Raw genomic sequence first — 26,801 nt, 5'->3', positions numbered from 1 at the left:
TGCTGCTGGTGAGGGATGTCATCTCGGAGCCCGAGTTTGAGATGTAACGCTTTGAGACACATCAAAGGGTCTTCGACGTAGCCCTCACCCACCTGCCCTACCCGAGGAGGATGACATCAACCAAACAGACACAGCAAGTCCTGAAACAAATTAGCTGAAACCGCAGGCAATATGTGAAGGAGAGGCTCAAAAACAAAACCCCACCACAATGAAAGGTTAAGGCGGAGTAGAGCAGAGGACAAAAATGAAATTGGGAAAATATTTCTCCTCCTCTTGCTTATAACTTGGTTTGCTAATGTGTTCAGCGTCAAATATGGGGGCTATATAATATCAAGAAAAATTATACTAAATATTATTTTCTCCTCTTCTGTTCTACAGTACGTGCAAAGCTGCTGTAAATCTGTTTACTTGCTGGACATGCAACGTGGAGATAGTATCAGGCGAGGGCTTAGTGCTATACATGTAAGCTGCTGTAAAGAGGCTGTATAGGAGGAGGCTGGGGACTCTATGCTATGTTAAGCAGAACCTACAGTCTGACAGGCCAAACACTGAAGGCTACAGTGAAAGCTCTGAGGCAAATTCCCATCAGCACTTTCTCCTCCTCCTCCAGCTTTCTGGCTGATTTATTACACTTGAGCTCTCTGGGATTCCCTGACTCCGGGCCATTCTCCAGTGCTCCCTTTATGACAGGGAAACATACCCCAACAAAATACAGTAAACAAGGCCCAAACAACAACAGCAGAGAGATAGGCCTATATAGTAGATCATTTTCAAATTAGTATGTTGAAAATGTGTTCAATCATCAAGTAGGTCAACTATGACCAATTTTGTGTAATATTGGAAGAAACCCAGCAGTCATCAGCCTTGAAGAAAATGCCATGGTTCTAAATCTATTACGGTAGGTATGTTTTTTTCTCTGGGTGCACAGTAAACAACATTGTGTGATGTCTGCATTGGTGTGGCGGCTCAACACTGCATGGGTTAATCTGACAGAATAACTGACATGCCACTGCGTCTCTCATGTTCCACCATCTCTGTGTGAAGGGTGTTTCATTTTGTCACTGACAGTGTGTCTGCGTCGCCGTCTCTGCATGAAAGTTGTCTTCAGATCACTCCACAAAGCCTGTTCCGTAGGCTGCCTGCATATCTAATATGATTGCTGTCTTTTCAACCAAGAATTGAGTGCTGAGAGTTTGGAATTTGAGAACACCCATCCCACATCCACAGCTCATTATGAACCTATTAAAACGTATTGCATAGAGCCCCACAACCAGTCCCGGAGTCTGTTGCCTGCTTTGAGTTTTCTTTGACAATTTGACAAGTGGGATTATTAGACATAATAATCCTCTAAAATTGCTCACATCTAACACTTGCCTTTCAAACACTATGAATAAAAGGGAATAAAAACATAAAACACTGTGACACTTTCTGTGTTCTGAAAGAGTACATTTTCATACACCCAAGTCTTTAATTGTGGATGAATGGCAGAAGGCTACCAAATCATTAGAGCAAGGAATTTAATGTAACTGATTGTGGTGCAACATAGAAGAGGGCAAGAGGCGTAATCTCCACACCAGTCCAATTTGGCCTCTACATGAGAGATGTATAATATAGACGTTTAATATCCTGTGCATTTGGAAAGTAGTCAGAAGCCTTGACTTTTTCCACATTTTGTTACTTACAGCCTTATTTTTTAAATGTATTCAATTATATTTTCTACCTCATCAATCTACACACAATACCCCATAATGACAAAGCTAAAACAGGTTTTTAGAAATGTTATCAAAATAATAATAAAAACAACAACTGAAATATCTCATTTGTGACTCATTTCAGGAAACTAGGCACGTCACGACTTGTCACGCCCTGACCCTTAGTTATCTTTGTTTTCTTTATTATTTTGGTTAGGTCAGGGTGTGACGAGGGTGGTATGTGTTTTTTCCTTGTCTAGGGTTTTTGTAATTCTATTGGGTTTTGGTATGTCTAGGTATTTGTAGGTCTATGGTGGCCTGAATTTGTTCCCAATCAGAGACAGCTGTTTATCGTTGTCTCTGATTGGGGATCCTATTTAGGTTGCCATTTTCCATTTTGGTTTTGTGGGTTATTGTCTATGTGTAGCATGTCAGCACTTGGTTTATCATAGAGTTTTGTTGTTTTGTTAGTTTGTTTAAGTGTTCTTCGTTAATTAAAGAAGAATGTATTCTTATCACACTGCGCCTTGGTCTCATCATTACGACGAACGTGACATGACTTTTTTTTTAAATGTAAAATGAGTTTTTTGGCAGAAATGCCTTCTGGAACATATGAACTATCATGTTCCTTAATAACAAACTTGTATGCCATCTGTAAATACGAGAAAAAAAGGTTAAATTAAGGACCTAGATGGGTTAGCCACAGAAAAACGAGCCTAGATGGATTAGCTACAGAAAAAGACAGCAGCCTTCCCGCTAGCCATGATTGGCTGAGATAATGAGTGGGCTGGACATGCGAGAGATGAATTTGGATTGGTCTGCCATGTAGCACGCTCCTCTCTACAACACAGCTGGCCAGTATGTGTAAGTGATCCTTTTTAACGCTGCTTTTTTTAACGATTTCACGTAGTACAACTGCATAAGTGTTGCTCTTCACTTTCTGGAGGACTGAGTTTTGAAAGAGTATGATAGCTAAGGAGAGAGAAAATGATGGCGTTGTCTGCATATTTGCAATCAAGAGTCGAAAAGAGAACACACCGAAGGCTGTTGTATAAAACACCTGTCTCCAGATTACATCTTCAAACTAAGGGCTACCATGACATCCGTGACAGAGTGAGAAGTGTCCATTCATGCATACGGGTAAGATAGTGTAGCTAGCTACATTTTCAGATATTACACATTTCTAATTTCGTCAGAAAGTTGTTTTAATTTCAAGTTAAAGTGTACTGTTAGCTACCTAGCTAATGTTAGCTGGCTGGCTAGCTATCTAATGTTACGTGTAAGATCTGTGTAGTAATAGTAGTTGTATCTCAGAGCCACTTGCATTGTTAGTTATAGCCTAATGTTAGCTAGCTAACATTGAACCTGGTTGGTTAGCTACCTGCAGATTCATGCCGGGTAGTAACATTATGAGTTGGGATTATGGTTCACTGTTTAGCTAGCTAGCTACATGTCTAAACAAAAGACTCCGCTATGCTAGTAACTATTTCAATAGAATGTTTATGATGTCACTGCGACAACTGTCGATTGCTGTAGCTGGTCAATTCTTGCTATCTACTCCGATTTCAGAGCACTCTCATCTGATTGTGCCAGAGCGCAGAATAACTGACACATTTACGAACGCTCAACACCCGTTGAATATGGCCGGTGTCAGTAAACGTTGGAAAAAAGCGTAATGAAATTGTTGCCAGCAGCACAGTTGCAATCACCAACGCTCTGAATAACATAAAAATAGCCAAAGCAGCTCTGCTAGTGCGAGTAAAATGGTGAGCTGTTTTCTCATTTGTGTCTGGAAATAGGTAGCAAACTAGCCAACGTTAGCTTGACTGCTGTTAGATCAGAATGCTCGGATCAACCTTACTCCTAGGCCAGAGTGTCCAGTGTGCGCTCTGAATGCTCTGAGAGAAAAACACACTGAATTTAGGAACAGACAATCTGACATCGCTCTGAGTTTACGAATGGCCAGAGCACACTCTGGCACTCCAGGTCAAATTTACAAACGGTGTGTATATACGTAGTATAAACCAGCCTTTAGTCTTGAAATCTTTGGTTGTTTAGTACATAGCCTCACATGTGAATCCTTAAAGAGATGGGTGGGGCTAAAGCTTAAGAGGGTGTGAACGATGCTGAATGGGTGTAGACTAAGAAGAGCTCTCCAGTAGGTACCAAAAGACCCATGTTCTTAAAAGAGAGGTTACAAATGTGTCAACTTTCAAAGCAGAATTACTTTCCCATTGTTCCTCAACTGTAGTGTATGATATACAGTATGTAAATAAGGTATTTCTGTATTTTTATTTGTAATAAATGTGCAAACTTAAAAAAAAAACGTTTCACTTTGTCATTATGGGGTATTGTGTGTAGATTGATGATGAGAAAACGTCATTCATAAAATTTTAGAATACGGCTGTAAGATAACAAAATGTGGAAAAAGTCAAGGCGTCTGAATAATTTCCGAATGACCTGTACATATGTATAATACATTATTGGTAGGTAGCCTATTCCTTAACATCGAACTATCAGGAGAAGTGGCACCTCACATTACGTTTCAAACAACGGTGACTCACTAATCCTCTCAAACACAACTGAGGTAGTAAATTGACTATTAAGTCTCATTCCAATGGTCATTTTACCTGGCCTTTTATAACCTCAGGGGCACTTTAGTATTTGCTTCCTGCATCACTAAACATGTTCTGTGTTAATGCTTTTAATCTTAATGCCTGCTTGCTGATTCCTTGTTTACTGACGAACATAGAGAAAAGTCCAAAGTAATTAACAATAATAGCCCAGAAGAGAGATTGGAGATGGAGATAAGAGTCCGGTCTCATTGATTCCTCTGTGCATCTCCTCTGTGTAATGACTTCCTGTGTGCAGTGCTGTGCTCTGAAGGAGACATCAAGCATGCTCCAATATCATCCACCATCTCAAGTAGATTAAAACCTTATTAGACCCAGGCAATCCCGAAGTGAAAAACCTGAAATTCATTACTTTCATTTATCTGCTTGCTCTGCCCTCATTTAGCCTCACATTGAAGTGTTTTACCATTTTATTTTCTAGACAACCAGGGCTAAAAGTAGAACACAAACCAATTTGACATAAACAGTTGCATTCGTGAGTTTTATTAACAAATGTAAATCTAAAAATAAGGTCTGCCAAGCAAAAACCTGATAGAAAATAAATGTATAAGAATGCTGTAAGTACAGAAATTGTTGGATAAATTGGATATTTATTTCCAACTACTCAGTGACAACTGTGTGGAGTTTGTGATAGCAACTATGTGAACATATTACAGTATTGTTACAGTGGGACTACATGTGTGTTTGATTACTCACCTTCCGGGTGTGATGTTGGCCCCCCTATCTGGTTGATGAAACAATAATGGTGTGTGCTCGCATTAGCTCTGATCACGGTCTATCTGTGATAACACGTGATACTAGTGCAAGACGTTCTGTACCAACGCATCTGTCAGTAAACCAACATCAACGTCCGGCTAGCATTCCATAGGAGAAGTATAGAGAGATAAATAACATCTACAGTGCCCCTAAAAAATATATATATATATACATCTACAGTACCAGTCAAAAGTTTGGAGACACCTACTCATTCAAGGGTTTTTCTTTATTTTTACTGTTTTCTACATGGTAGAATAATAGTGAAGACATCAAAAGATGAAAGAACACATATTGAATCAGGTAGTAACCAAAAAAGTGTTAAACACATTTTTCAAAGCAGCCACCCTTTACCTTGATGACAGCTTTGCACATTTTCTCTCAACCAGTTTCATGAGAAATGCTTTTCCAACAGTCTTGAAGGAGTTCCCACATATGCTGAGCACTTGTTGTATGCTTTTCCTTCACTCTACGGTCCAACTCATCACAAACCATCTCAATTGGATTGAGGTCGGGTGATTGTGGAGGCCAGGTCATCTGATGCAGCACTCTATCACTCTCCTTGGTCAAATAGCCCTTATACAGCCTGGAGGTGTGTTTGGGTCATTGTCCTGTTGAAAAACAAATGATAGTCCCACTAAGCGCAAACCAGATGGGATGGAGTATTGCTGTGGTAGCCAAGCTGGTTAAGTGTGCCTTGAATTCTAAATAAATCACTGACAGTGTCACCAGAAAATCTTCCACACACCATTACACCTCCTCCTCCATGTTTCACGTTGGGAAACACATGCGGAGATCATCTGTTCACCTACTCTGCATCTCACAAAGACAAGGCGTTTGCAACCAAAAATCTCAAATATTGGACTCATCAGACCAAAGGATAGATTTCCACCGGTCTAATATCCATTGCTCGTGTTTCTTGGCCCAAGCAAATCTCTTCTTCTTATTGGCGATTCAACCATGAAGGCCTGATTCACGCAGTTTCCTCTGAACTAGAGGTCGACCGATTAATCGGAATGGCCGATTAATTAGGGCCGATTTCAAGTTTTCATAACAATCGGAAATCGGTATTTTTGGCCGAATTTGATTTATTATTGTTATTTTTTTACACCTTTATTTAACTAGGCAAGTCAGTTAAGAACACATTCTTATTTTCAATGACAGCCTAGGAACGGTAGGTTAACTGCCTTGTTCAGGGGCAGAACAACAGATTTTTTACCTTGTCTGCTCGGGGATTCAATCTTGCAACCAGTTAACTAGTCCAACGCTCTAACCACAAGCCTCACATTGCACTCCATGAGGAGCCCGCCTGTTACGTGAATGCAGTAAGAAGCCAAGGTAAGTTGCTAGCTAGCATTAACCTCTTCAGTCGACCCTCTACTTTTTTGAACATTTTGTTAAAAATCGCGCAACATTTCAGCGCCCTGCTACTCATGCCAGGAATATAGTACGTTCATATGGTTAGAATGTGTGGATAGGAAACCCTCGGACGTTTTTAAAACTGGTTAAATCACGACTGTGTCTATTACATAACGTGCGTTACATCGGAAAGCGCAGGAAAACCTGATCACAGAAAATGGAAATAAATATCCTTGCGCCACTTCAAGCAATTGTTAACAGTGAGCCGAATTAGATAAGACCGAGCATTCAACTCCCACAGCATCCCCATGTTGTCTAGAGTCTTGTGAATTGAATCCTCTTTGATTCTTGGTTGAACCGAAAGAGGGGCACGACTTACCTCCGGTCTCCGCCCAGATCATTCCGGAAGAGCTCTCTCCTGAAATTTTTTCCAAGACGACAGCTAATGATATTTACATCGCCTACGGATGATTTTTATCGCTTATTAACGTTTACTAATACCTAAAGTAGCATTACAAACGTATTTCAAAGTGTTTTGTGAAAGTTTATCGTCTACTTTTTGAATTTTAAAAAATGACGTTACGTTGTGAAATCGCTGTTTTTTTCGTTTATCACACAGTCTACATATAACGATATCTTGGCTTTATATGGCCCGATTTAATAGAAATAAAGACCCAATAGTGTTTATGGGACATCTAGGAGTGCCAACAAAGAAGATGGTGAAAGGTAATGACTGTTTTCTATTTTATTGTGCGGTTTGTGTAACGCCGAAATGCTAATTATTTTGTTTACGTCCCCTGCTGTGCTTTTCTGTTGTAGTGTATTGGTGCATGCTATCAGATAATAGCTTCTCATGCTGTCGCCGAAAAGCATTTTAAAAATCGGACTTGTTGCCTGTATTCACAACGAGTGTAGCTTTAATTTGATACCCTGCATGTGTATTTTAATGAACTTTTGAGTTTTAACTAATACTATTAGCATTTAGCGTAGCGCATTTGCATTTCCAGAGCTCTAGTTGGGACGCAAGCGTCCCAAGTAGAGGCAACAGGTTAAACCTAACCATAAACATCAATGCTTTTCTTAAAATCAATACACAAGTATATATTTTTGTTGTACAATGTAACAGCAATATTTAGACTTAGTGATGCCACCCGTTAGATAAAATACGGAACAGTTCCGTATTTCACTGAAAGAATAAACGTTTTGTTTTCAAAATGATAGTTTCTGGATTTGACCATATTAATGACCTAAGGCCTAATTTCTGTGTGTTATTATGTTATAATTAAGTCTATGATTTGATATTTGATAGAGCAGTCTGACTGAGCGATGGGAGGCAGCAGCAGGCTCGTAAGCATTCATTCAAACAGCACTTTCATGTGTTTCACTGTGCTTCAAGCACTGAGCTGTTTGTGACTTCAAGCCTATCGACTCCCGAGATTAGGCTGGTGTAACCGATGTGAAATGGCAAGCTAGTTAGCGGGGTGCGCGCTAATAGCGTTTCAAACGTCCCTCGCTCTGAGACTTGGAGTAGTTGTTCCCGCAGATTTTGTGGAGCATTGGGTAACGATGCTTCGAGGGTGGCTGTTGTCGATGTGTTCCTGGTTCGAGCCCAGGTAGGGGCAAGGAGAGGGAAGGAAGCTATACTGTTACACTGGCAATACTAAAGTGCCTATAAGGTATTCCAATAGTCAAAGGTATATGAAATACAAATGGTATAGAGAGAAATAGTCCTATGAGTACTATATTAACTACAACCTAAAACCTCTTACCTTGGAATATTGAAGACTCATGTTAAAAGGAACCAGCAGCTTTCATATGTTCTCATGTTCTGAGCAAGGAACTGAAACGTTAGCTTTCTTACATGGCACATATTGCACTCTTACTTTCTTCTCCAAAACGTAGTTTTTGCATTATTTAAACCAAATTGAACATGTTTCATTATTTATTTGAGGCTAAATTTATTTTTATTGATGTATTATATTAAGTTAAAATAAGTGTGCTCATTCAGTATTGTTGTAATTGTCATTATTACAAATAAATACAAATCGGCCGATTAATCGGTATCGTTTTTTTTTTGGGCCCCCCAATAATCGGTATCGGCATTGAAAAATCATAATCGGTCGACCTACTCTGAACAGTTGATGTTGAGATGTGTCTATTACTTGAACTCTGTGAAGCATTTATTTTGGCTGCAATCTGAGGTGCAGGTAACTCTAATGAACTTATCTCCTGCAGCAGAGGTAACTCTGGGTCTTCCTTTCCTGTGGCGGTCCTCATGAGGGCCAGTTTCATCATTGCGCTTGATGGTTTTTTCCACATTGACTTAAATGTCTTAAAGTAATGAGGGACTGTCATTTCTCTTTGCTTATTTGAGCGGTTCTTGCCATTATATGGTCTTTTACCAAATACGACTATCTTCTGTATACCACCCCTACCTTGTCACAACACAACTGATTGGCTCAAACACATTAAAAAGGAAAGAAATTCCATAAATTAACTTTTAACAAGGCACACCTGTTAAAACTTCTTACGGATCAAATTCCGTTAAAGGGATCGATTTGACAACAGCCAGTGAAATTGTGAGGGCGCCAAATTCAAACAGAAATCTCATAATTAAAATTCCTCAAACGTACAAGTATTATACACCATTTTAAAGAAACTTCTTGTTAATCCAACCAGTGTCCAATTTCAAAAAGGCTTTACAGCGAAAGCATACCATGCGATTACGTTAGGTCAGCGCCTAGTCACAAAAAAAACATACAGCCATTTTCCAGCCAAAGAAAGGAGTCACAAAAAGCAGAAACAGAAATAAAATGAATCATTAACCTTTGATGATCTTCATCAGATGGCACTCATAGGACTTCATGTTACACAATACATGTGTGTTTTGTTCGATAAAGTTCATATTTATATCCAAAAATCTCAGTTTACATTGGCGCGTTATGTTCAGTAATGTTTTGCCTCCAAAACATTCGGTTAATTTGCAGAGATCCACATAAATTTACAGAAATATTAATCATAAACTTTGATGAAAGATACAAGTGTTATACATAGGATTAAAGATAAACTTTTCCTTAATGCAATCGCTGTGTCAGATTTCAAAAAAGCTTTACGGCGAAAGCACACCATGCGATAATCTGAGTACAGCGCTCAGCCACCAAAACAAGCCATACAGATACCCGCCAAGTTTTGGAGTCAACAAAAGTCAGAAATAGCTTTATAAATGATGATCTTCATCGGAATGCACTCCCAGGAAACCCAGTTCCACAATAAATGTTTGTTTTGTTCGATAAAGTCAGTATTTATGCCCAAATACCTCCTTTTTGTTTGCGTGTTTAGTTCACTAATCCAAATGCAAAAAGCGCGGGCACGAAGTCCAGATGAAAAGTTTTAAAAAGTTCCATTAAAGTTCGTAGAAACATGTCAAACGATGTATATAATCAATATTTAGGATGTTTTTATCATAAATCTTCAATAATATTCCAACCGGACAATTCCTTTGTCAATAGAAAGGAAAGAGAATGACCGTCGCGCTCACGGCCACGCGCGAGACACAACTAATGGCTTTCAGGCTGAGCACTTGTTGAAACAGCTCTTATTCGCTCCCCTTTCACAATAGAAGCCTGATACAACTTTCTAAATACTGTTGACATCTACTGGAAGCCTTAGGAAGTGCAATCTGATCCCATTTACACTGGATATTGGATGGGCAATCACTTGAAAAACTACAAACCTCAGATTTCCCACCTCCTGGTTGGATTTTTCTCAGGTTTTCGCATGCCATATGAGTTCTGTTACACTCACAGACATCATTCAATCAGTTTTAGAAAATTCAGAGTGTAATATGCATATCCTAGCTTCTGGGCCTGAGTAGCAGGCAGTTTACTCTGGGCAACCTTTTCATCCGGATGTGAAAATACTCCCTCTATCCCAAAGAAGTTGGGAGTTAATCAAAGTTTATTCAAGGTGACTACCTCATGAAGCTGGTTGAGAGAATGCCAAGAGTTTGCAAAGCTATCATCAAGGCAAAGGCTTGCTACTTCGAGGAACCTCAAATATAAAATATATTTTGATTTGTTTAACTCTTTTTTTGGTTACTACATGATTCCATATCTGTTATTTCATAGTTTTGATGTCTTCACTATTATTCTACAATGTAGAAAATAATAAAAATTAAAGAAAACACCTTGAATGAGTAGGTGTCAACTTTTCACTGGTACTGTACATAAAGCATGACGGTATGATAGACACTATGTCATGGGATGTTCAATGATCTTCTATATAAAATAATCCTTACCTTCTAACGACCATTGTGCGGCTTGTGAGCATCATAGAGCAAGACAGATGTGCGTGTTTTGTGAGAATCTCAGCTTTAGATTTTCACAAAACACACACGTCTGTCTTGCTCTATGACGCTCACAAGCCACACGAGTCGTTAGAAGGTAAGGGTTATTTTACATAGAAGATCATTGGACATCCTCCCTTGTCTCACAAATAACGCCCCTGTTATTAATCGCACACGCTAATGGTTGGTATCCGCGGAAGCAAAAGAAATAGACAAATTCAATGCAAAAAGCAGCAGTTTATAGTTCAAACATTAAATGTTTAAAAGGGATTTGAATCACTAAAACACACAGGCATGGGACTCAAAGCGTTAACTCCAAATCCAGCCTTCCCTGAAAGAAAAAACAGCTTTTCCACTCATTGAGGAAAAACAGCAGAGCTACAAGAACTACTGTGTTGTTAAAGTGGATCAGTGTGAGTTGATATAGGTTTCATTCCCACCTGACTGGACCAGTGTTTTTATCTAGTGGGCGGTTTTCTTATCAAGTTGCATTGATGTGTTCATTAAAATGATCTATCATCGGATCAAAGGTGGAATGGGTCGACACAGCAAGTGGGAAGAGACTAACTGTCTATCTATGTTGTACAGAATAGATATAGAGATGTCAAACGTTCAGCCTGCTGCACAATCACTATGGAAGCTATAGTCTAGAGTGCCCTGTTAAATTGTGGTTAGGAGCATTTTTAAACTCTCTCCATGTTAAAGTAGTAAGATATAGATGTAAAAGTGTGATTAATCTTAAATCTAAATATTGAATTATTTTGACATACGTTAAAAAAATGTATTAGGCTAAATTCCCCATGGTAGACAGAACGTCTTAGTACAATCACCACACAAAAATGACAGGAAAAACACATTTTTACCTCAGATTGGTGGTGTTAGTATAAAAGTTTCTAATCATCACAATCTTACAAAAACAAATCAATGTATTTGGTTTAGTACCAGTGTTTCTGTCTGTAGTGGGACTTTAAGGCCATAGTGGCAAGAAAAAATGATGTATAAATATCTCTGGCCTCACATGAATTTGCAGATTTGAGGGTTAAGCTATCATTCAAATGAAAGCCAACCCCTGTCGCTATTTAGAAACCAATGTGAGGTGTTGATTCCCTTGAAATTGTTCAGTCAAAAAGTGAGTGTTGTGATACCTTATTCGTATTGGCTGTCTGCCGTAAAGATTTTTCTCACAGAGATATGAGTTAATAAATGGCTGCAACAGGCTCTCATTTATCTGCTGGTATATGTAGTATACCCAAGTCCATTGAGTTTTGCCTGTTAGAAGAGCGCAAGCGGTACATATCTACGCAGTTTTTGTTTTACCAGTTTCATTGATTTCAATACAAATATTGATGTTTGTGATTAATATGCACACGTTATTGATTACAGTAGAACAAGCTAATCAATTCCAGTCTAGAGTGGCCCCCTGGTAAAAAATTGGTGGTGAAAGCAGTTTACAAGGTACTAATTGACAGGTGTGATGTGTGTAGGGTAATTTTCCTTGTCTTCAACACATCACAGTTTATTTCAACATATTGATTTTGAATTTGGACATCTAAAACCGGTGTTTTGACACTGGGCTATACATGTAATATTCATGAAAACAGGAAGCAGCCACAGTATCAAGTTAAACTTATGTTTTAGAAATATAAAATATTATTTTAAGATAATAACTACTTAATTAGGTATAAACTACTGAATGAGCCAAAAAAAAGCGTGCTATAATGTATTGATTTTCATGATATACAGTGTACCGTATGTGAAATCGTGATAATATGTTTGCCCTGCCTAATAGATACATAGTTTTCTTCAGATAGGGACATATACTGTATGGCAGTACAGTACTATTTGTCTCCTCTGTGGTATGTTAATGATGGGAGGGAGTCTTCTCAACAGGAGTTGTCTTGATCTCTGAACTTTAAGAGGCTTTCCTGTAAGATCAATATAAGTGGCTACCCAAGCGCAATAAAACCCACAGCAAGGCCCAGATTCATTAATTACAGACACTGATTTTAAATACCCACTGTTAGTTGTGTGACGAATCTGTGAAAAGTAAGGACTTGACAAGAGAAGGTGGAGCTGAGCATGTTTTAATTAATGTAACTTCAGTGTTACAGGGAAGCAGATCAGTGCAAGTGTAGCACATGTGGATGTGTGAAACTCAGCCTGAAGTGTCTCGCTGACTGGTAAGATGCTTTAGGAGGGCGGTCTCGTGTGCTAGCAAGGCAGAGGTCCAAGGTTTGAATCTCAGCGTGAGCTGAATCAGGAGGATGTGGTACTGGCTAAGCAAGAAGTGTGACGACCTTTACAGTGGTGATCCGGATTTACAGTTACACTCAGCTCAACGCTGGGGTCACTGTTGAGTAAGTTTGAGGGGTGAATGTAGCGCAGGGGGTGTAAATGATTAATCCTGAAGTGTCAGTGTGACGTCATTTAGACAAGGTTATGCTTTTTGCTGGTGCTAAGGTTTGATGTGCGGCACGTGGCTCAGATATAGTTCATTAATTTGTGCAATAGACATTATCCATTCTGCATGGCAACACAATCAGGGGTTGGAACCAAAACTTTCCAATCGTAGCGTTCTGAACAGAACCACAATTTTTCCGTTCCGTTCCACTGTTCCGACCAGCAAAATAAAGTTCTGAACTGGTTTGAACCCCAAAAAAGGACTGGTTTATATTGTTCCTTTCTGTTCCTTTTAAACCTGTGAAATCTACAGCTTTTTCCATTTAGCTCATTAAATTACTTCACCAATCAGTGTGGATAGAGCAGTTTGCCATGGAACATGCATGCTAGTTGTTTACATACGTGATGGTCAGACAAGTGTAGGCGCGAGATACTACTTAAACTTTGCGGGTTGGGAGAGAGCGAGGGGCAGGTAGCCTACACATGCACACACACTGGCAAAGATTATTGTGTGACCAACCTGGTCTCAGAGCATTTTGTATTATTCTGTACGTAAATATGCCCACTCCATTTAGTATATGTTACGGTATGGTATGTATGAATTTGAGGATATTCATCACCTATTTCGTATGATATCTCACAAATTACAATTCGTATTACAGTATATGTTACGAATTTACAAAATGTACAATATATTACGAATTTGCAAATGTATATTATGTTACAAATTTGCATAATGTATAGCTAGCTCGCTAACATTAGCTAGGCTAGGGGTTAGGGTTAAGTTTAGGAGTTAGGTTAAATGGTAAAGGTTAGGGAAGGGAAGGATTTAAGGTTGGGCGGTATCCACATTTTCATATCGCCCTTCTCTCACCCAGGGATATATGGTATTACCGGTTTAATACACAAGGGGGCACCAGGAAACCCAATAAAAAAGCTAATTTGGCATCTATTACCAGAATGCTAACAGAATTTACACAAGTAATAGCACATTTACATGGAGGCTGCTAGCTAAATATGCTAACGAGCCCAAACAAAAATAAATTAATTGCAAAGTCAGGCAATCAAGCTCATAAAGTTTTCATATATAGGTAGGAGCTACTACCGAATGTCATTTTTTTGTGATTTTGGACATTTCCAAGCAAATGTGAACAAGAGACATTGTTCAAACAAACAAAATTTTGACGCATGCAGTACTGGCTCTCCAGCAGCATGTCTACACGCTGTGTCTGTGTGGAGTCTGAGTCACAGGCCTGCTCTGCTTGGAAAAGAGGGGGGAGGAGCAGACGGGCCGAGAACAAAGAGGAGAAAAAATGCATGAAAATCAAGATATAAGTGGCAGCTGGTCAAATAACTCAACCAAAGGGCTTTGCCTTCTCAAGCACGGCAGAAAGCTAACAAAATATGATGCTCCGTCACCTTATTGATTCAGCCAATTACTTAGATAGCAAGTTAAACTCGGGGTCGTGTTAACACATAATTCTGCGTTTTCCACACAGGATTTTTTTTTTATGCATAGAAAATAGCTTGCTGCATTTTGTAAACACAGATCTAAAAGGCTTCTTATTGTAATTTCTGCTCAGCATCAGACTAATGTTGTGCTTCCCTTGCACTTCTAAACTCGGATGAGAATTCATGACTGAGAATTCTTTCAGCAGACAGCGCTCTGACTGATGTGTAGCTACTTGCCTCCAATACGTTTCTCGTGTAGCCAGCCTATATTTCTCTGGTAAATTGCAAGATTAACCTTTTCACATGTACCAACAAATGGGTGTGATCATTCTACAGTGGTCCCTGCAGCGTACCCTCAAACCGGTGTGATTAGAAAGCTTATTTAGAACGTCCAGTTTCGATTGATGCAACCGTCAGCGTTTGAGCTGGCCAGACAGTTTTTTCAAAGAAACATTCTTCACAAACACAGTACTTACAAAGTTATGTTACGTGACACCCAGAACGCATTGTAAAATGTCAACAAAAATGGTGCCACACATAGCTGGTAAATAGCTTAGTATTAGCTCATCATAATCAATACAACCTTCAAAAAAGGCGGAAACTGTGTTTGAAAATAACATTTGTTAGAAAGTCATTTGAAATTTACAAACTGAGAGATAGCTTATTGATAATTATCAGGCAGCGCGTGTTAACTTTCCTGTTGCACAACAATCCCATTTTGGAACAGTGAGTGCATTCTGACATCTCTGGACCCACTCACTGTCACAGTCATACGCTGGACCTAGTTTTGTCCCATGGAATAAATGTTGTGGATCTTAATGTTTTTCCTCATAATCCTGGACTATCGGACCACCATTTTATTATGTTTGCAATTGCAACAAATAATCTGCTCAGACCCCAACCAAGGAACATCAAACGTCGTTGCTATAAATTCACAGACAACACAAAGATTCCTTGATGCCCTTCCAGACTCCCTCTGCCTACCCAAGGACGCCAGAGGACAAAAATCAGTTAACCACCTAACTGAGGATCTCAATTTAACCTTGCGCAATACCCTAGATGCAGTTGCACCCCTAAAAACAAAACAAAAATCTCATAAGAAACTAGCTCCCTGGTACACAGAAAATACCAGAGCTCTGAAGCAAGCTTCCAGAAAATTGGAACGGAAATAGCGCCACACCAAACTGGAAGTCTTCCGACTAGCTTGGAAGGACGGTACCGTGCAGTAACGAAGAGCCCTTACTGCTGATCGATCATCCTATTTTTCTAACTTAATTGAGGAAAATAAGAACAATCCGAAATTCCTTTTTGATACTGTCGCAAAGCTAACTAAAAAGCAGCATTCCCCAAGAGAGGATGACTTTCACTTTAGCAGTGATAAATTCATGAACTTCTTTGAGGAAAAGATTATGATTATTAGAAAGCAAATTACGGACTCCTCTTTAAACCTGCATATTCCTCCAAACCTCAGTTGTCCTGAGTCTGCACAACTCTGCCAGGACCTAGGATCAAGAGAGACGCTCAAGTGTTTTAGTACTATATCTCTTGACACAATGATGAAAATAATCATGGCCTCTAAACCTTCAAGCTGCATACTGGACCCTATTCCAACTAAACTACTGAAAGAGCTGCTTCCTGTGCTTGGCCCTCCTATGTTGAACATAATAAACGGCTCTCTATCCACTGGATGTGTACCAAACTCACTAAAAGTGGCAGTAATAAAGCCTCTCTTGAAAAAGCCAAACCTTGACCCAGAAAATATAAAAACTATCGGCCTATATCGAATCTTTCATTCCTCTCAAAAATTTTAGAGAGGGCTGTTGCGCAGCAACTCACTGCCTTCCTGAAGACAAACAATGTATACGAAATGCTTCAGTCTGGTTTTAGACCCCATCATAGCACTGAGACGGCACTTGTGAAGGTGGTAAATGACATTTTAATGGCATCGGACCGAGGCTCTGCATCTGTCCTCGTGCTCCTAGACCTTAGTGCTGCTTTTGATACCATCGATCACCACATTCTTTTGGAGAGATTGGAAACCCAAATTGGTCTACACGGACATGTTCTGGCCTGGTTTAGATCTTATCTGTCGGAAAGATATCAGTTTGTCTCTGTGAATGGTTTGTCCTCTGACAAATCAACTGTACATTTCGGTGTTCCTCAAGGTTCCGTTTTAGGACCACTATTGTTTTCACTATATATTTTACCTCTTGGGGATGTTATTCGAAAACATATTGTAAACTTTCACTGCTATGCGGATGACACACAGCTGTACATTTCAATGAAACATGGTGAAGCCCCAAAATTGCCCTCGCTAGAAGCATGTGTTTCAGACATAAGGAAGTGATTGGCTGCAAACTTTCTACTATTAAACTCGGACAAAACAGAGATGCTTGTTCTAGGTCCCAAGAAACAAAGAGATCTTCTGTTGAATCTGACAATTCATCTTAATGGTTGTACAGTCGTATCAAATAAAACTGTGAAGGACCTCGGCGTTACTCTGGACCCTGATCTCTCTTTTGAAGAACATATCAAGACCATTTCGAGGACAGCTTTTTTCCATCTACGTAACATTGCAAAAATCAGAAACTTTCTGTCCAAAAATGACGCAGAAAAATTAATCCATGCTTTTGTCACTTCTAGGTTAGACTACTGCAATGCTCTATTTTCCGGCTACCCGGATAAAGCACTAAATAAACTTCAGTTAGTGCTAAATACGGCTGCTAGAATCCTGACTAGAACCAAAAAAATTTGATCATATTACTCCAGTGCTAGCCTCTCTACACTGGCTTCCTTTCAAAGCAAGGGCTGATTTCAAGGTTTTACTGCTAACCTACAAAGCATTACATGGGCTTGCTCCTACCTATCTCTCTGATTTGGTCCTGCCGTACATACCTACACGTACGCTACGGTCACAAGACGCATGCCTCCTAATTGTCCCTAGAATTTCTAAGCAAACAGCTGGAGGCAGGGCTTTCTCCTATAGAGCTCCATTTTTATGGAACGGTCTGCCTACCCATGTCAGAGACGCAAACTCGGTCTCAACCTTTAAGTCTTTACTGAAGACTCATCTCTTCAGTGGGTCATATGATTGAGTGTAGTCTGGCCCAGGAGTGGGAAGGTGAATGGAAAGGCTCTGGAGCAACGAACTGCCCTTGCTGTCTCTGCCTGGCCGGTTCCCCTCTTTCCACTGGGATTCTCTGCCTCTAACCCTATTACAGGGGCTGAGTCACTGGCTTACTGGGGCTCTCTCATGCCGTCCCTGAAGGGGGTGCGTCACCTGAGTGGGTTGATTCACTGTTGTGGCCATCCTGTCTGGGTTGGCGCCCCCCCCTTGGGTTGTGCCGTGGCGGAGATCTTTGTGGGCTATACTCAGCCTTGTCTCAGGATGGTAAGTTGGTGGTTGAAGATATCCCTCTAGTGGTGTGGGGGCTGTGCTTTGGCAAAGTGGGTGGGGTTATATCCTTCCTGTTTGGCCCTGTCCGGGGGTGTCCTCGGATACATTTACATTACATCTAAGTCATTTAGCAGACGCTCTTATCCAGAGCGACTTACAAATTGGTGCGTTCACCTTATGACATCCAGTGGAACAGCCACTTTACAATAGTGCATCTAAATCTTTTAAGGGGGGTGAGAAGGATTACTTTATCCTATCCTAGGTATTCCTTAAAGAGGTGGGGTTTCAGGTGTCTCCGGAAGGTGGTGATTGACTCCGCTGTCCTGGCGTCGTGAGGGAGTTTGTTCCACCATTGGGGGGCCAGAGCAGCGAACAGTTTTGACTGGGCTGAGCGGGAACTGTACTTCCTCAGTGGTAGGGAGGCGAGCAGGCCAGAGGTGGATGAACGCAGTGCCCTTGTTTGGGTGTAGGGCCTGATCAGAGCCTGGAGGTACTGAGGTGCCGTTCTCCTCACAGCTCCGTAGGCAAGCACCATGGTCTTGTAGCGGATGCGAGCTTCAACTGGAAGCCAGTGGAGAGAGCGGAGGAGCGGGGTGACGTGAGAGAACTTGGGAAGGTTGAACACCAGACGGGCTGCGACGTTCTGGATGAGTTGTAGGGGTTTAATGGCACAGGCAGGGAGCCCAGCCAACAGCGAGTTGCAGTAATCCAGACGGGAGATGACAAGTGCCTGGATTAGGACCTGCGCCGCTTCCTGTGTGAGGCAGGGTCGTACTCTGCGGATGTTGTAGAGCATGAACCTACAGGAACGGGCCACCGCCTTGATGTTAGTTGAGAACGACAGGGTGTTGTCCAGGATCACGCCAAGGTTCTTAGCGCTCTGGGAGGAGGACACAATGGAGTTGTCAACCGTGATGGCGAGATCATGGAACGGGCAGTCCTTCCCCGGGAGGAAGAGCAGCTCCGTCTTGCCGAGGTTCAGCTTGAGGTGGTGATCCGTCATCCACACTGATCCACACTGATGTGTCTCCTGACCCCTCCTGTCTCAGCCTCCAGTATTTATGCTGCAGTAGTTTATGTGTCGGGGGGCTGGGGTCAGTTTGTTATATCTGGAGTACTTCTCCTGTCCTATTCGGTGTCCTGTGTGAATCTAAGTGTACGTTCTCTAATTCTCTCCTTCTCTCTTTCTTTCTCTCTCTCGGAGGACCTGAGCCCTAGGACCATGCCCCAGGACTACCTGACATGATGACTCCTTGCTGTCCCCAGTCCACCTGGCCATGCTGCTGTTCCAGTTTCAACTGACCTGAGCCCTAGGACCATGCCCCAGGACTACCTGACATGATGACTCCTTGCTGTCCCCAGTCCACCTGGCCATGCTGCTGCTCCAGTTTCAACTTCCACCTGACTGTGCTGCTGCTCCAGTTTCAACTGTTCTGCCTTATTATTATTCGACCATGCTGGTCATTTATGAACATTTGAACATCTTGGCCATGTTCTGTTATAATCTCCACCCGCCACCCCACATAGCCTGGTTCCTCTCTAGGTTTCTTCCTAGGTTTTGGCCTTTCTAGGGAGTTTTTCCTAGCCACCGTGCTTCTACACCTGCATCTTGCTGTTTGGGGTTTTAGGCTGGGTTTCTGTACAGCACTTTGAGATATCAGCTGATGTACGAAGGGTTATATAAATACATTTGATTTGATTTGATAAAACAACTCATGCTGCCGTGACAGTTAAGAGATATTTGGAACTGATAGAGGAAATTATATTTGAAATGATTAATTATGTATACATTATTGATTAGAACCATTTATTCTAATACTATTATGAGTTCTTGGTTAACCTCTTCAGTCGACCCTCTACTTTTTTGAACATTCTGTTAAAAATCGCGCAACATTTCAGCGCCCTGCTACTCATGCCAGGAATATAGTATATGCATTTGCTTAGTCTGTGTGGATAGAAAACACTCAGACGTTTAAAAAACTGGTTAAATCACTGCTGTGGCTTTACCAGAACGGCATTTACATCGAAAAGCACAGGAAAAACTGATCACTGAAAATGGGGAAAATATATCCATGCGCTACTTGAACCCATTGATAAACGTGAACCACAATTAATTGACTGAGGTTGCAGTACCTACAGCTTCCACAGGGTGTCTAGAGTCTTGTCATTTCCCTTCGAGTTTTTTCTTGGTCAAACACATACAGGACACCGTATCTAATCCGGTCTAGGACCGGATATTTTCGTTGAGTTTCTAGCCAGACATTTTTCCAGACGGACAGCTAATGATCTTTACATCGCCTCCTGATGAATTTTATCGCTTATTAACGTTTACTAATACCTAAAGTTGCATTACAAACGTATTTCGAAGTGTTTTGTGAAAGTTTATCGTCGACTTTTTGAATTTAAAAAAATGACGTTACGTTTTGAAACAATGTTTTTTTCGTTTATCACACAGTCTACATATAACGATATCTAGGCTTTATATGGACCGATTTAATCGAAATAAAGACCCAAATAGTGTTTATGGGACATCTAGCAGTGCCAACAAAGAAGATGGTGAAAGGTAATGAATGTTTTCTATTTTATTGTGCGGTTTGTGTAACGCAGAAATGCTAATTATTTTGTTTACGTCCCCTGTGGGTCTTTTGGGGTGTTGCATGCTATCAGATAATAGCTTCTCATGCTTTCGCCGAAAAGCATTTTAAAAATCTGACTTGTTGCCTGGATTCACAACGAGTGTAGCTTTAATTCGATACCCTGCATGTGTATTTTAATGAACTTTTGAGTTTTAACTAATACTATTAGCATTTAGCGTAGCGCATTTGCATTTCCAGAGCTCTAGTTGGGACGCAAGCGTCCCGAGTAGAAGCAACAGGTTAAGCTGTTACTGAAAATGTAAGCAGAACAAATTAATTGTCTGTGCCTCTTGGGCAGGTTAAGGGGGAGAAAAGATATAGCTTTTCAGACAAGATAAGAATGTTTGGATTATGTTCCATTGGTGGGAGAAAAGTATATATTTTAGACAGATTGGAATGTCTGGTTTATGAGTGGAGTAGAAAGCATCTCCGGACCTAAACAAAAAACAACGGGGCTATCGTGGGAAACTGATGATGTCATTTTGAGTTTATAACCTGTGGAAATCTGTGTATGTAGTTAGTACTCTCTGGAATTAAACGCTCTTACCTGGCTTTTAAGACTGGTCTCGATCTACTTCATGCATAATTAATGAACTTACACCTCATTAATGAATTAGAAACGAGTGCGAAATTGGTTTTGGCAATTAAAACATAAAGGAATTTAGAATTCCTCTATCAGGAACCCACATGTGAAAAGGTTAACTTTAAGCAAAACATTCACCGTCTTCTTGGTAAGCAACTCCAGTGTAGATTTGGCTTTGGCTTTGTGTTTTAGGTTATTGTGAATTCATTTCAGAGCGTCTGGTGGAAAGCAGATTGAATGTCACGTCTACTCCTGCTCCTCCCCACGGGCGTTCGACGTCGTTGGTTTACTAACCACCGGTCCTGGCAACCCTTCATTACGCATACCTGCGCCTCATCAGGCACACCTGGACTTCCGTGATTACTCCCCTTATATATATATATATCACTCCGTTGTTATTTCCCATCAGGCGTTATTGCTTATGTTTCCTTGTCAGGCGTGTCTCTTGTTTTGTATCGTTCTATGTTCGTTCATATTAAACTCACTAACTGCACCTGCTTCCTGACTCCCTGCGTCGACGTTACAGAATAATGCCTCACCACATGGAAGTAGTAGTTGATCAAGGCATCTTACAGATGGTCAACGAACAGGGAGACGTACTTCGCCAACACCATGACCAGCTGGCTCAAATGGGGGCAGCTATGGATGAGATCCTCCGTGTTCTTCAATGTCTCGACGTTGCCAAAAGGGCGTCACCTCCCTCAGGCGGAGGATTCTTTCTTATGTGTCGACCCAGCATCCCAGCCCATCCAGCAGTCCGTCCAGGTCAGCGAGGTCAGTTTGTCCCTCCCGGACAAATACGATAGGACTCCATCAAAATGCCGTGGCTTCCTAATCCAGTGCTCCCTCGATTTCTGCTCTTCAGATGGGAGCCCCCACCACGAGAGGTCCAAGGTTGCCATGGTTATTTCCCTGCTGATTGGACGTGAGTTGGAGTGGGCTACGGCCATCTGGGAGAAAGGAGAGGAGGAGCTGGATTCGTATGAAGGGTTCATGGCTATGTTCAGAAGGGTCTTTGACCATCCACTAGAGGGCAGAGATGGAGGTGAGCGCTTCTCCACCTATGGCAGGAAGACCAGACCGCTGCGGAGTACGCCCTCATCTTCAGGACAGTGGCAGCATCCAGCGGATGAGAGGATTGCACGAGGAGATCCAGATGGAGTTGGCGTGCCAAGATGATGGCACACTCTCTTGGACGCACTTATCGTGATGGCCATCCGTCTGGATAACCTTCTGCGGAAGCGTCGGAAACCACCATCACCGCTCTGCCTCCTTCGTTGACCAATCTGAGTCAGAGCCTGAACCCATGGAGGTAGGGGCCACGTGCCTCACCGCGGCTGAGCGACACTGCCAGAGACAGCTGGGGCTCTGTCCCTATTGTGGACAAGAGGGGCCACAGGTTCAGCCGTGTCCGGTATGTCCCAACCCGGGGTCCACAAGAGCAGAGGGACAGTCCCGTGATCATCCCTCTCCTGGGTTTGGCATGAATATTCCACCATCCTCACTTTCCGCCAAACCCTTTCTAGTATCAATATTACTAGCTGGCTGTCCCTCATATATTGTATCTACTGCTCTAGTGGACTCCAGTGCCGCAGGGAATTTCATTGACCAGGCGCTTGCCTCATCACTTAACATCATCTCATACCCGCTCTTCTCTCCATTTCCGGTTCAAGCATTGGATGATCGAGCACTGGCATCTGGAAATGTCACACCTGGTGGTGTGAGCGGGTGTGTCCTGGAGGACAGCACCACTCACCCTCACTGTGGTACCAGGAATGCCTACCCTTTATCATCACTGCACCTACGCACAAAGGCATCCTCATTCCTCTAGTCTCCCTACCGCTCTCCAGGTAGCAGGCGGATTTCCACCGCAGTGAGGCGCCCGTGTTCCATCCTGGTGAATGCATCCGGCTCTCCACCAGGAACTTCCCACTTCGCCTTGCCTGCAAGAAGCTGAGACCCTGGTTTGTGGGGCCGTTCAAGGTCCTCCAGAGGGTCAATTAGGTGACATACAGATTACAGCTCACCACTGAGTATGGGATCTCACCTTCCTTTCATGTTTCCCTCCTCAGGCTGATGGTTCCTGGACATCGAGGGAGGTCCCGCCTATGCCGTCAGATCCCTCCTAGACTCCAGATGTTGTGTGGGACGGCTCCAGTACCTGGTGGACTGGGATGGGTAAGGTCCAGAGGAGCGGTGTTGGGTCCCGGTGGACAACATTATAGATCCCAACATTATCCGAGATCATCCGGCCCGCTCCTCACCCTCAGGGCCGTCCTTCTGGAGCTGTGCATCTGTTTACAAACCACCGGTCCTGGCAACCCTTCATTACCATAATTACTATATAATAGCACTCCGTGTTATTTCCCATCAGGCGTTATTGGTTGTGTTTCCTTGTCAGATGTCTCTTGTTTTGTATCGTTCTATGTTCGTTCATATTAAATTAACTAACTACACCTGCTTCCTGACTCCCTGCGTCAACATTACACTGAACCAGGTTTTCCTCAAGGATTTTGCCTGTGCTTAGATCCATTACATTTCTTTTTTTGTCCTGAAAAACTGGCCAGTCCTTAACGATTACAAGAATACAGATAACATGGTGCAGCCACCACTATGCTGAGTGGTACTCAGTAATGTGTTGTATTGGATTTGCCTCAAACATAACACTTTGTATTCAGGACAAAAAGTGAATTGCTTTGCCACATTTTCTGTAGTATTACTTTAGCGCCTTGTTCCAAACAGTATGCATGTTTTGGAACATTTTTATTCTGTGCAAGCATCCTTCTTTTCACTCTGTCAATTAGGTTAGTAACTACAATGTTCTTGCTCCATCCTCAGTTTTCTCCTATCACAGCCATTAAATTCTGTAACTGTTTTAAAGTCACCATTGGCCTCATGGTGAAATCGCTGAGTAGTTTCCTTCCACTCCGACAACTGAGTTAGGAAGGACACCTGTATCTTTGTAGTGACTGGGTGTATTAATACACCATCCAAAGTGTAACTAATAACTTCACCATGTTCAAAGGGATATTCAATGTCTGCTTTTATCTACCCATCTACCAATAGGTGCCCTTCTTTGCGACCTTCCTGGTCTTTGTGGTTGAATCACTGCTCAAGTGAGGGACCTTCAAGATGTGTATGCGTGGGGTACAGAGATGATGTAGTCATTCAGAAATCATGTTAAACACTATTGCACACAAATCAAATATTATTGGTCACATACACATATTTATCAGATGTTACTGTGGGTGTAGCGAAATGCTTGTGTTCCTAGCTCCAACAGTGCAGTAATATCTAACAATTCACAACAATACACACAAATCTAAAAGTGAAATAAGGGAATTAAGAAATATATAAATAATATATATATATGAGTGGCATTGACTAAAATACAGTAGAATAGAATACTGTATATACATACGAAATGAGTAAATCAGTATGTAAACATTATTAAAGTGACTAGTGATTCCATGTCTATGTATATAGGGCAGCAGCCTCTAAGGTGCAGGGTTGAGTAACAGGGTGGTAGCTGGCTAGTAATGGCTATTTAACAGTCTGATGGCCTTGAGATAGAAGCTGTTTTTCAGTGAGTTCATGCAATTTATGTGACTTGTTCAGCTAATCTTTACGCCTGAATTGATTTAGGCTTGCCATAACAAAGGGGTGGAACACTCATTGACTCAAGACATTTCAGCTTTTCATTTTTAATTAGTAAAAATTACGAAACACATTATTCCACTTTGACATTATGGGGTATTGTGTTTAGGCCAGTGACCAAAAATCTGAATTGAATCAATTTTAAATTTAGGCTGTAACACAACAACATGTGGAAAAAGTAAACGGGTGTGAATGAGAGCATCTGCTAAATAACAAAACATTTCAAATTGATACTTTCTGAAGGCACTGTACCTGAGCCTGAGGCAAGCAATCTAGAGTAGAGTAAACTATAAAGCTAAGACACTTAATAAAGGTTGACAATGAAATGAACCAAAATATTTAAAGACATACAGTAAATCATTTTCAACGGGAAACCCCAAAATAAGAAGGAAACCCAGCCTAACGTAAAAACAAACCTACAGTATAATAATCTAATACTAATAATAGATGCAGCATTTTTACCAGTACATTTGTAATAATTTATCAGGCACTGACTTGAGTGACAACCTGTGGATACTGCTGAACAAGCAGCATCATATTCTGCAGGTGCAGCAGGTGACTTACAGAGAGCACGTCTTATGAAGTTGAGAAGTTAATATTCAGTGTTAAACATTCTCTCTTACCTTTCTTAGCAATTTGAGCACTTCGACTGCTTGTTCTTGTTTCTCTTCTCGGATAAGCTTCTGTATTTCCCGGATCCATGCCACCCGTCTCACGTAGGGGCTGTGGTTGGTCTTTCGTAGCATCCCTGGAAGCTTGTCGGACTTGACCATCAGGGATGTAAACAAGAACTCCCCGCCACCCTTGCCTCCACTCCTCTCGGTTTCTCTGGAGCTGTCATGCCGCTGGCGTCTCCTCATGGAAAATGTGGTTTCTATTTGGTCCAGACTACTCTGCCTGGTCAACTTAGAACCCATTACTTCACAGAATAATGTTTCACTTGAACAACGGCTCCTTGACACTATGTATCATTAACGTTTGGCTGAATGTAGCCATAACAGTTGCACAGTAGCCTAAACTTGGAAATTGAGTAACGCACGCATGTACTTTTATCTTTACAGTATGAAAACAAAGGGACAAGATATGAGCAGAGGTTGATAAATGACTATATTCTCTATTATATTAAATATAGAGCATCACACCGTCAGTATTGCATAGCTTTCTATTCGTAATTCGTCTTCAAATAGTTTCCATCGTCTTCCAGTAATAACCACGCACTGCCACAGCAGAGCTCGTGCAGTAATACAATATCACACGGAGCTCGTGGTCTTTGCGTCCAATCAGAACCCACGCTGCCTAGATCAAGGTCGCGCGATTACTCTCTCTTCATACAGGTCCAAGGCTAATTTTGTTGTTTAGCTCACGACGAACTAACTCGATTTGAGAGATCGATGCTTTTACATTTTGTACACACAAAAATGCTTGGTTGTTTGGTTGACCCAACTGCTGGGTTGCAGGCTATGGGTCATTTAGTTGGGCTCTTTTCTTTAAAGACCGCTAGGTTATTGATGCTGGATTATTGAGTAGTGATGTGTCGGTCGGTCATGAACGATTTCTTCGTTTTGAACGACTCGTTTTAGTGACTGAGAGGTTTGATTCGGTTTTCCGAGGGACTCGTTCAGTCATTTGTTTGACCTACTTGGCTGCAATGAATTCTACAGCAGGATTAATTGACAGGTTGTTTAGCAACAAAAACGATGCGTGCATAACTATGGGTACAAAACAGACATAATTGGCTTAAATTGTTGACAATATGTAAACTATACTTCGTCGTCAGTGTTTATTGAAAACATAAATTAATTTGCACAATGAGAACTTGTCTCAAATACATCCTTACAGTTGTTGGTTAGCTAGCTAGCGAATTTTTGCCATATTATCACATACAAAACACCTCA

At 41.4% G+C, this 26,801-nt stretch overlaps 1 protein-coding gene across 1 annotated transcript in view; it reads right to left on the bottom strand.

The window, feature by feature from the left end:
- The window catches only part of lrrc75bb (leucine rich repeat containing 75Bb), a 65,330-nt gene extending 39,179 nt beyond the window's left edge, over positions 1-26,151 (bottom strand). The window contains exon 1 of the mRNA XM_029654069.2: positions 25,530-26,151. Coding sequence (XP_029509929.1) covers positions 25,530-25,823 — 294 coding nt within the window. The 5' untranslated portion in view covers positions 25,824-26,151. The remainder of the gene's footprint in view (positions 1-25,529) is intronic.
- Positions 26,152-26,801: the final 650 nt, after the last annotated feature.

Source organism: Oncorhynchus nerka, linkage group LG4 (genome assembly GCF_034236695.1).
Source record: "Oncorhynchus nerka isolate Pitt River linkage group LG4, Oner_Uvic_2.0, whole genome shotgun sequence".
Taxonomy (NCBI): domain Eukaryota; kingdom Metazoa; phylum Chordata; class Actinopteri; order Salmoniformes; family Salmonidae; genus Oncorhynchus; species Oncorhynchus nerka.
The sequence above is the reverse complement of the archived record's forward strand: the minus strand, read 5'-3'. Positions and strand labels throughout refer to the sequence as shown.